The sequence below is a fragment of the Dendropsophus ebraccatus genome, chromosome 2 (genome assembly GCF_027789765.1).
Source record: "Dendropsophus ebraccatus isolate aDenEbr1 chromosome 2, aDenEbr1.pat, whole genome shotgun sequence".
Classification (NCBI taxonomy): Eukaryota; Metazoa; Chordata; class Amphibia; order Anura; family Hylidae; genus Dendropsophus; species Dendropsophus ebraccatus.
The window spans coordinates 169,989,784-170,001,903 of NC_091455.1; the positions used below are offsets into that span (position 1 = coordinate 169,989,784).

At 46.5% G+C, this 12,120-nt stretch overlaps 1 protein-coding gene across 3 annotated transcripts in view; it reads left to right on the plus strand.

The window, feature by feature from the left end:
• TBC1D5 (TBC1 domain family member 5) overlaps positions 1–12,120 on the plus strand; it is a 404,938-nt gene that overhangs the window by 303,395 nt on the left and 89,423 nt on the right. For all 3 annotated transcript variants that reach the window (XM_069958701.1, XM_069958699.1, XM_069958700.1), the window contains one exon: positions 9,946–10,052. In XM_069958701.1, the coding sequence (XP_069814802.1) occupies positions 9,946–10,052 (107 nt within the window). The remainder of the gene's footprint in view (positions 1–9,945; positions 10,053–12,120) is intronic.

Here is a 12,120-nt window from a genome sequence, read left to right on the forward strand (position 1 = left end):
TATACTATGTGTCGTGTTCAACTCTGATGTGTTTTTGTATTTTCTTACTGGGTTTGTTGGAAGCAAGTTAATGGCTGGGAGAATAAGGCATCATTTCTAATTAACCTAGGAGGTTTGCAAGATTTTCCTTATTATTTGCCTCATTATTTACTTCATTCATGTCTTTACTTGTTTAAGTAATTAGCTTTAAATCAGTCGAAAAGTGATGTTACAGGAGACTTGTTTGATTAGAAGTGGCAATACCTCTTAATGAATCTGATTTGTAATTTATAGTGTTGCATATTATGTATTGGTCCTTGTTAGATTGTTGTTTTTACCAGATATTTTTACTTGTATCAGATTTTATTATAGGTCAACTTTGCAAATTATAGTTTATAATATGATCCAACTATATTTCCTAATCTTGGGACTGACCATTTGCCATGAGGGCGGTGCATTGAAGCCTAGGGGAAGGGGGGCTTTATGTTGGTTATAGCAGTTTTGTAGGTCTGCTGTTTTGTATTGCAGTTACACAGTGTTTCATATTAACATTTGGCAGGAACCACTTCGTGAACATGACATGGGAGTAAAATAAAAAGGGTAATTAAGATCACAAAAGTCATGCCTGACCTTACAGGTTTTTAGTGGCATTGATTTGTAAATAAGTTCTCGTTCAGATGCATTAGTTTCAGTAGAAAAGGTGATTTTTCATAAGACAAATGGCGCACAGTGGTTCCGAGGTTAGTATTATTGCCTTTTACTAAGGTCCAGGAGTCCATAAATTTAGTATGTTCTTCTCATGTTTGCATGGGTTTTCTTCCCGTACCTTTATACATTCCAAAACTTACTGATTAAAGAGGTTTTCCAGGGAAATCTTAAACTTTTTGGGGGACATGTATCATCCGGCGTACTTTATTTTTTTTTTGCGTAAAGAGCCGATTTGCGAATATTTTATTCGCAAAATGGCCAATTTGCGAATAAAATATTTGCAAATCGGCTCTTTACGCTGGGTACGCCGGGAGGGGGTGTGGAGGGGGCGGAACGGGGGTCCGCTCGGTTTATCTTTTTTTTTTTTTTTTTTTTTAAAGATACGCCAAAAACCTACTCCAGTCCTCAGCTGGCGTAGGTTTTCGGCCGTGCGCACCGGCTCGCACAGGATTTATGTATAGGCAGTCCGCCTCTTCATAAATCTCTGTAGCGCCGGAGTTGCGGGGGCATTTTTAAGTCCGGCGCAGAAAACGCCGGACTTAATAAATGTCCCCCTTTGTGTCATAAAACAACTAACAAGACATACCTACCCGCCTCGCTCTTCCCTGTTGTTCCTACCTCCGGTCATGGCTGTGTTCCTAGCTCTGTGATTGGCTGAGCAGAAAGTGGGACATCAGTGGAAACTAACAGAATGGGAACACTGCCAGTAAAGGACGATTGCATGGGATAAATATGTTTTGTTAATTTTTTTTTTTTTTTTTTTTTGCCACAAAGAGTTTAAGATTTCTCCAGACTAACCTATCAATATGTTTTTGATGTGGGAGGAAACTGAAGAAAACCAATGCAAACATGGGGAGAACATACTAACTTTATGGACTTTCAGACCCCAATGCAAGGCAGTAATGCTAACCACTGAATTACTGTGCCCCATTTGCCTCATTATGGGCCTAATGTTTAAGACAAGGTGACCCTTTCAGCAGGGGGGCAAAGTGGATAAGTATACCTTGTTGCATGGAACACAGATGTGGAATGCCTGTAACGGACTCTCCCTCCGTCCGGGCAGCATCCCTAATTAGATGCTGGTAGCGGGGGAACTGTACAGATATGCGCCACGATGTAATGAATCAGCTCTGTACAGTTCCCCCGCTCCCAGCATCTTATCACAGATGCTGCCCGGGCGGGGGAGAAGTCCGTTACCGGCATTCCCCGTCCGTGTTCCGTGCAGAACACTGAAGGTGTGAATGCAACCTTAGGGTGCAGTTCCTACGAACAGAGTGGAAATGCACCCCCACCAATCTGATATTGATGGCCCATCTTGAGGATAGTCTCTCAGAGTTCCTAAGTCAAAACTTTAGTTTAGTTTAGTTTTTTTCAAAATATAAAACATTTCTATTTTTTTTTCATAAGCATTGCAGTCCTTAAGATTACATACATGTGAAAAGTCATTGGTGGTATCAGTGGCGGATTATAATGTGGGCGGTTTGGGCGGCCGCCCGAGGCTCCGGGGGGCCCATGCCACGCCGCCCACATTATTACTAAGGATGTACTTACTACACAGCAAGGGCCTCTGATGATCATGTTCTGGCGCTGGCGGCACGCTATCCCTGGAGTCCGCTGCGGCGCCGCCCCCTCTTCTCGATTCCCTACCAGGCAGGGCCTGCCTGGTAGCTGAACTATGGGAACTCCCCCTCCGTCCCGGGCGTCACTTATCTCTCTTCTTCTCAATGCTGCGCTGTCTCAAGGCCCACCCACCTGGATCAGCGTACAGCCGCAGCGTACGCACGCAGGGCAGGGGTCAGAGACTCTGACCCCTGCCCTGCATGCGTACGCTGCGGCTGTACGCTGCTCCAGGTGGGCGGGCCTTGAGACAATGCAGCATTGAGAAGAAGCACGTCTGCCTGGCGTCAGCTGTCTAAGCACCGTGCACCGCCATCTGCCGCTCATGCCGAAGATGAAGAGTAGCGCAGAACAGCGTAGCCAGGCTCCGGTCCAGAGGAGCGGCCTGTGCTGTACTGTGCCCGTCTACGATGTAAGTTAGGCGCTGGGGTGGTGGGACCGGTCCGGAACATGGACCATTTAGGGCTGGGGGGAGGGGAGGCTGCCTGGCAGTGGGACCAGCGGACAATGATTATTGGGGCAGGCTGCATAGAGGGGCCAGATGGCCCCATATGTTAATAAAGGGCAATAACAGAAAACCAACATGTTAATTGGGGGGGGGGGCTGTGACCTCCCTTATAAGATCAGCCCCCTCCTCTCCTGACATCCTCTGTGCTGCTGTGACCTCCCCTATAAGATCAGCACCCTCCTCTCCTGACATCCTCTGTGCTGCTGTGTCCTCCCCTATAAGATCAGCAACCTCCCCTCCTGACATCCTCTGTGCTGCTGTGACCCTCCCTCCCCTATAAGATCAGCCCCCTCCTCTCCTGATATCCTCTGTGCTGCTGTGACACTATGTCCTTTCCTATAGGATCAGCACCCTCCTCTCCTGACATCCTCTGTGTTGTTGGGACCCTGTGACCTCCCCTATAAGATCAGCCCCCTCCTCTCCTGACATCCTCTGTGCTGCTGTGCTGCTGTGACCCTGTGACCTCCCCTATAAGATCAGCACCCTCCTCTCCTGACATCCTCTGTGCTGCTGGGACCCTGTGACCTCCCCTATAATATCAGCACCCTCGTCTCCTGACATCATCTGTGCTGCTGTGACCTCTCCTATAAGACCAGCAGCCTCCTCTCCTGACATCCTCTGCGCTGCTGGGACCCTGTGACCTCCCCTATAAGATCAGCCTCCTCCTCTCCTGACATCCTCTCTGCTGCTGTGACACTGTGTCCTTTCCTATAGGATCAGCACCCTCCTCTCCTGACATCCTCTGTGCTGCTGTGACACTGTGTCCTTTCCTATAGGATCAGCACCCTCCTCTCCTGACATCCTCTGTGCTGCTGTGACCTTGTGACCTCCCCTTTAAGATCAGCAACCCCCGCCGGGGGGGGCCAGGTTGGGTGGACAGCCTGGGGCCCAGGGTACATTTAATCCACAACTGGGTGGTATCTTGGGCAAGTCTGTCATCACTTCACAAAGGTCTTCTAAGTTTTGTTGTTTTTCGTTATTTGAACAACAAGAATTAACATAGAGACTCTCTTCTACCAGCTTGTTTTTATACATGCAGGGACTGGCACAGCTATAACCTCTGATGGGGAGTAGTCTACGTACTTGTGGATTGCATGCATAATACTAATCTTACAGTCAAAAACATGGAGCCAAGAAACTTTTGTTTGTGTTCAGCTTTAAAAGAATAAGCATTAGGGGGAAGAATGCTTGTTTGCAATGCACTCACAGATAGTATTGTTGCAGGCAGTCAATATGGTATACTAAACAAGCATCATTAATAGGCTTTGCTTTGACAGCCACAGCAGATGGATTGCTTGCGTTTCGATTGGAGAAAAAAAAAATGCCGTTTTCATAGACCTGCTTTGAATGATGGGTTTAGTAATTGCCCTTGTAAAATGTCTGATTTTGGAAGTGGAAAAAAGAATAGAGGGAAAAAAAAGCAGTACTCAAAGAGAAAAGCCGCATATTAAGCACAGGTATTGTGTTTTGTCAGTCAGGAAGTAAATTACCATGAAACGGATCTTCCAACTCTAACGCTGTCAGGTTGTGTTTGTTTTTAGTGTAGCTTTACTAGGTGAATTGTAGCCGTAAAGTTAAGCTTCATGCAATGCTACTGTGCTGAGTCAAGCTATTCATTTCATTTCCTAATGTCAAGATAACTGGGGAACCAAGTGATAAATAATATGTCCTGTTGTGTAAAGGGAGGCTGAGGGCTTCTGTCCCTGCCATAGGGGCAGTATGTGCTTGTTTTATGTTTTTAGCGTAGTAATAATAATAATAATTTTTATTTATATAGCGCCAACAGATTCCGCAGCACTTTACAATTCTGGGGGTACATACATAGACAAAAATCGGACATTACAGAGATATACATATAGTTATCCATACATGAGGAGTGAGGGCCCTGCTCGCATGCATCAGCTTACAGACTATTAGGAGGGGGTGCGAGACAAAATGGCAGAGTGGCAAAGTCTTTCCTTTTTAGCATGGTCCGGCCAGCTTTATAAATAAGGCAGTGCAGTTAAAGGTGGGTAAACCAGTCACCAACCAATGCCTGCCTGCTACAGGTCTAAGCGCTTGAATGCCTGGTGTATGTATTTGGGGGAGGGAGGGGGGCAATTTAGGGAACCTGGTAAGCCTGCTTGAACAGATGTGTTTTGAGGGCACGTTTGAAGCTTTGTGTATTGGAAATGAGTCTGACAGTCTTCGGTAATGTATTCCATAGAACTGGTGCAGCTCGGTTGAAGTCCTGGAGACGGGAGTGAGAAGTGAGGATTAAGGTGGTTGTAAGTCTTAAGTCGTTAGAGGAGCGTAAGGCACGGGTAGGACGGTAGACAGAGATGAGGGAGGAGATATAGGGAGGTGCAGCACTGTGGAGAGCCTTTTGGGTGAGCAGGAGGACTTTGTATTGTATCCTGTGTTTAATAGGGAGCCAATGTAGTGACTGGCACAGGGGGGAGGCATCGGTCAGGGCCGGGACAAGGAATTTTGGTGCCCTAGGCAGAGAAGGCAAATGGCGCCCCCCCCCCCCCCATATGTATATATATCCCCTGTTTGCCTCCCCCAGTAGTATATATATCCCCTGTGTGCTTCCCCCAGTTGTATATATATCCCCTGTGTGCTGCCCCCAGTTGTATATATATCCCCTGTGTGCTGCCCCCAGTTGTATATATATCCCCTGTGTGCTGCCCCCAGTTGTATATATATCCCCTGTGTGCTGCCCCCAGTTGTATATATATCCCCTGTGTGCTGCCCCCAGTTGTATATATATCCCCTGTGTGCTGCCCCCAGTTGTATATATATCCCCTGTGTGCTGCCCCCAGTTGTATATATATCCCCTGTGTGCTGCCCCCAGTTGTATATATATCCCCTGTGTGCTGCCCCCAGTTGTATATATATCCCCTGTGTGCTGCCCCCAGTTGTATATATATCCCCTGTGTGCTGCCCCCAGTTGTATATATATCCCCTGTGTGCTGCCCCCAGTTGTATATATATCCCCTGTGTGCTGCCCCCAGTTGTATATATATCCCCTGTGTGCTGCCCCCAGTTGCATATATATCCCCTGTGTGCTGCCCCCAGTTGCATATATTTTTATGTATATATATTTATGCATTTACACACAGACACATATTTATGCATATACACACACACATTTATGTACAGTATATACACTTATGTATACACACACACACACTCTTATGTATACACACACACACACACACTCTTATGTATACACACACACACAGTCACACTCTCACACATGTAAACACACACACACACACAAAACAGCTACCTGAGTGACACACACACACACACACACAAAACAGCTACACCTCAGTGTGACACACACACTCTTATGAATACACGCACACTCTTATGTATACACACACACACTCACTCTTATGTACACAGACACAAAACAGCTACCAGAGTGACACACACACACGCACTCTTATGTATATACACACACACTTATGTATACACACACACACACACTCATGTATACACACACACACACTTATATACACACACACACACTCATGTATACACACACACTTATATATACACACACACTCATGTATACACAACACACACTTATATACACACACACACTTATATATACACACACACACACTTATATATACACACACACACACACACACACACACACTCTTGTTGTTGCTGTACACATACACAGGCACAAAACAGCTACCTCTCAGCTAGGTTGCTTGCACTTTCTCTCCTCACCGTCCTGGGACTGTCATGGAGGGGTCTGCTGCTGCTGCTGCTGCTGCTGCTGATGATGATGATGATAATAATGATGCAGCCATGAGCAGCTGACAGGAGAGGCCCAGGACACAAAACACAGGCAGACACTTCCTGGTCCCCATGTGCTGTGTCTGCAGGCTGCCGTTCTTCACCTCCTCCTCTCTGGCCCGACAGCTGAGCAGCTCCCAGAGCCTAGGGGATGTGTAATGCTGCACATTCCCCCATACTGGCCTCCTGCACCAGGTCAGACGCCTCCTGGCAAAGGGAGCTCAGCCCGAGCAGTGTCTTCAGCAGGAGGCCGCCCCTCCCCCCGCCCTGTGGAGCAGCAGCAGAAGACTCACAGACCTGTGTATCTCCCGGCAGGGGCTGATGTAATCACCTCCTGTATGCTGCTTCCGGGTTCGGCCTGGTGGCGCCCCCTGCTGTTTGGCGCCCTAGGCCATCGCCTACCCTTGCCTACTCTTTGTCCCGGCCCTGGCATCGGTATAGCGGCTGGACATGGAGATGAGCCTGGCCGCTGTATTGAGAATGGACTGGAGAGAGGAGAGTTTAGAGGAAGGAAGGCCGATTAGTAAGGAATTACAGTAGTCAAGACGGGAATGGATCAGAGCGACAATAAGAGTTTTAGCAGATTCAACAGTAAGGAAGGGACGGATTTTAGAGATGTTTTTTAGATGCAGATTACAGGAACGTGAAAGAGATTTAATATGAGGAGTGAAGGAGAGATCTGAGTCAAACATAACCCCAAGACAGCAGGCTTTCTGTGTAGGGGCTATGGTCGCACCACAGACAGAGATGGAGATGTCAGGTGGGGGGGGGGGGGTTAGCAGAGGTAGGGAATACAAGAAGCTCACTAATGCTGCCAATACACGTTAGCTAGATATTAGGGAAATGGTCATTGATTGTGTGATAATACTGAGTCTCAGATCTGCTAAGACTCTGCTCCGAGGACAACGTGGTGGTTAGCTCTGTTGCCTTTTAGCATTGGGGCCCTGGGTTTAGTGGGGTACTCTAGCAAATTCTTTTGCTTGGACTACTGTAACATCCTCACTCTGGCCTTCCATCTAACACCCTCGCTCCCCTCCAGTCTATATTTAACTCTACTTCCTGACTAATCCACCTTTCCCCTCGCTTTGCCTCTGCCTCTCCCCTTTGCCAATCCCTGCACTGGCTCCCCATTGTCCAATGTATTAATTTTAAATAGTTGACCATGACATACAAGACCGTCCACAACCTGTCCCCTCCGTACACCTCTGACCTTTACCGTGATCGCTGCAGCCTGCCATTAATGGTGAGGGCCCGGCTACAGTCAGCAGCCCCGCCCCCACCTGCTATGAGGCGCACTCCGCTCTGGAACACGCTTAATAGCACATCAACAACTCAGGATCTAGGGTACGCCCAGGGTCGTCTGGTGACAGGCGGCCACGGCGTACCTGTACGTCCTAGGTCGTCTAGGTGTTAAAGGGGTTGACCACTTTAAATTGTTTATTGTACAGTATTAGTATGTGTACTCACTGCCCTTAGCAGCTCCCTGTGTATCTCATAGAGATAAAATCAGACTCCCCTCCTCCAGGCTGTGCTGCCCTCATCTATGGTGATTTTGTCCATAAGATAGCCGACATGGGACAATGCCCCCCTCATGAAGGACACTGGGGATGGGGCATGGTAACATTCTCCTTCATATTAAAGCAAACCTGGCATGAAAAAAACTACGTGTCAAAAGTTTTTACCGGTCGGGGTCTGAGTGTTCAAACCGCGACCGATCAGGAGAACAAGCCAGGAGAAGTCCTTGCACTGTGTGTTCTCTCCTGACCTGGACAGCTGTATAATCAAAGTCTATGGGACTGACCAGTGCCAAAAATGACAGAGCCAGGAGTGAACGCTCCAAAGCACAGACTTTTTCCGGCTCGTTTTCCTAATTTGTTGCAATCTGAACACCAAGTCCCTAACTGATCAAAACTTTTGACATGTCAAAAAAAAATTTTTTGTGACAGTGCCTATTTTAGGTTAAAAAGGTATTTTACATTAATAATTCTATCTATCTATGATAGAAGAGGTGATAACTCGCAGCACTCAGGCGGATCAATAATGAAGCGTGGGTGCCAGCTGTCCCACCTGGGTCCACTGCTGGATAGGAGATAATCCAAAAAAGAGATGACTGCAGCACACTGCGGTCATCTCTTCTTTGCATTAGCTATCTAATTTATCTATCTATCTATTTATCTATCTATCTATCTATCTATCTATCTATCTAACAAAACACAACAATCACTGAACTCAGGGAGAACAGTAAAAAAATTCCAATGGAGTACTCATTTACGAGTCTCCATTGATTGTCCCATACAAAATTTGAATATGCAAAAAAGGGGTCCGTGGAGCCTCAGTTACGAGTCTCAAAACACGGGAATAGCCAGATATCCCTCTCTCCAGAGAAGGAAGCCCATTGCCAAGGGGTGCCTTATAGTGGAGAGAGCACCAAACCACCCTGATACGTAGTCCCTCAGGTCCTCACTCTGTAGCGAGCTTTGGGACCTAAATAGGGAAACACCAGGGTGGCCCCTGTGAGTCAAAGTCTAACTCTGTGGCGAGTATAACGACATAAGACAAGGGTTACCAAGGCTAGGCATCCATCCACAGACTGCAGTTTCGGGGTATTTGCCCCTTGTCAGTGTGGAGCAGGATTCTGGTTACTGGGGCAATGATAAATAGACCAACAAAACACAACAATCACTGAACTCAGGGAGAACAGTGAAAAATTCCAACGGAGTACTCATTTACGAGTCTCCATTGATTGTCCCATACAAAATTTGAATATGCAAAAAAGGGGTCCGTGGAGCCTCAGTTACGAGTCTCAAAACACGGGAATAGCCAGATATCCCTCTCTCCAGAGAAGGAAGCCCATTGCCAAGGGGTGCCTCCTAATGGGGAGAGCACCAAACCACCCTGATACGTAGTCCCTCAGGTCCTCACTCTGTAGCGAGCTTTGGGACCTAAATAGGGAAACACCAGGGTGGCCCCTGTGAGTCAAAGTCTAACTCTGTGGCGAGTATAACGACATAAGACAAGGGTTACCAAGGCTAGGCATCCATCCACATTAGGAGGCACCCCTTGGCAATGGGCTTCCTTCTCTGGAGAGAGGGATATCTGGCTATTCCCGTGTTTTGAGACTCGTAACTGAGGCTCCACGGACCCCTTTTTTGCATATCTATCTATCTATCTATCTATTTATCTACAATCTAATAGAATTACCAAACAATATTGGCATGTGGTGCTTTTCCTTATCCACTAGCTACACCTGTATAATTTCCTTGTGTTTTCAAAAGTTAGTTAATACATTGCCTGTTCCACTATAGCTTAATATGTATTGTTTTTTCTTTCTCCAGTAATCACCAGCAACTATCAGACGTGCCTGGGTCTCCTAATGCACTACCCACCGATCGGTGACGTTCACTCCCTCATTCTCAAGGCTCTGTTTCTGCGAGACCCAAAGGTATAGTAACACTAAAAGCCTGTTTTCTTCAGTGCCTCAAGCACACCAACAATTACACCATCAAAGAGTATAAATGTGTTTTAGACGGAGAGCTTACTTGGCAGCTAGTAATAGACATTAGCATAAAGTTTTGGGACCTCATGGAGAGATTACGTCTGGAGGCTGTCATCTACTATCTGTACTGACAATGGTACATATCATTAATCACAGAGGGTGCATGTAGAGGGGGGAGATGCTTGAGATCTGTATTAATTGTGTGCTGTACAGCAACAAGTTCTGCAGAGTTGTTTTAAAATAAGGTGAGAGGCATTTTCTCTACTTTTGTATAGTGTTTTATTTAAGGTTTCTTTTCCATGCATACAAGAATATAAGGATCAAAGCATTGAGAAACATTTATTCTAATTCTTATAGTTGCTGCATGACATTTTGCTTGCTGTAGTTACTTTGCTTTTGTTATTAGTTGGTCAAACAAGGTATTATTTTCTTAATCCCGGTATAACCACTGATGGCTGGGCTTGTTAGCTTAAAATAGGCTGTACCATTGTGTCAGAGTCTGGACCTACTGGAGGATCCTTTGGTACTCTGGTAAGACCCTACTTATATCACAGTGAACTATCATCAGACATATCATCAGCCAATGTTTGCCGTCCACCCCAGAGTTCTTAAAGAACTCAGATCTGGGATTTCTACCCCCCGACTGATCTGCACAACCAATCTCTCCTAACCAGGGATGTAACTATCATCATAGCAGCTGCTACGGAGGCCGCTGCATCAAGGGGCCTGGTGGCCCACTCCTGCAATACACTGGACCTCCTAAGCCGTCATCATTTGCCGCACCCAGTGGCCGTGTGGGCCTCCCGAATGTGCAGATGTCCATTTAACTGCAAGCACTCCTGACGAGTTAGGAGCACTTGCCGTTAAATGTTAAAGGTTATCACTTTTAGTTAGTCGGGGGGGGGGGGGGGGGGGCAATAAAAAGTTTGCTATGGGGCCAGCCATCTCTAGTTATGCCCCTGCTCCTAATGACTGGAAATGGCCAATGTTATACCCATCCACAAGAAGGGTAGTATAGAAGATCCCAGTAACTACAGGCCAGTTAGCTTGACAGTGTAGCAGTCAAATGATGGAGAGGCGTCTAAAAACGAAGATAATTGATCACATAAAAATTCACAACGTGATGGACCCTAACCAGCATGGCTTTACTGAGGGCAGATTATGTCAAACTAATCTCATTGATTTCTTTGACTAGTGCTGTAAGTGTTGGATGAAGGTGGTGCCGTGGATATCAGCTATCCGGACTTCAGCAAAGCCTCTGATACAGTTCCCTATAAAGAGCTGATAGAGACCTGATAGAGGTTGACTAAAGAGATGTATATGTCAGAGGGTTATTGTTATTGGTTTATATTCCCAGCAGAGACCAGTTACAAGTGGTGTGCCACAAGGGTCTGGCCTGGGTCTTGTTCTTTTTAAAATGTTTGTTGCCACAAAAGTGTGCAATAGGGTTGATATTCCTGGAGGGAAATGATTTAGCTTTACTAATTCAATGGTCAAAACAATGGAAATTGCAGTTCAACTGTATTTATGTTCATCATTTCCAAATAGAGCCTCAGAAATAAAAAATCCTTTGGGAGTGGTACAGATGTGATCTTCTTTACCTTTCTATATGGCCTAAAGAAGCAGTTCAGTTTTTTTTTCGGCCCCTCGGGTAGCCGCTGTCATGTATACTTACAGAAAATGATCGGTGTCCCGTTCCCGTCCCGCGGTGCCGTTCAAATCAGGCGCGCTCACTAGTCCAGGCGATTTTAAGAAACTTTGTACTTGGGTTTATTAGGCAAATATGCCATTATCTGCATTTAAAAAACCATTTCCCAGGCCCCCCCTCCTCCTCTCCTTTCTGTCATCCACTGCTCAGGATCAGGAAATCTTAATCAGTCCTGTCTGTTCTATGAAGAGGGGAGGGGGGAGGAGAGACAGGGGAGAAATGTCGGCAGCAGAAAACTGAGAACAAAGGATTACTCAGCAGGGGAGGTCAGATAGGTCAGTGGTGCATCAGAGGAGAGAGGACAGA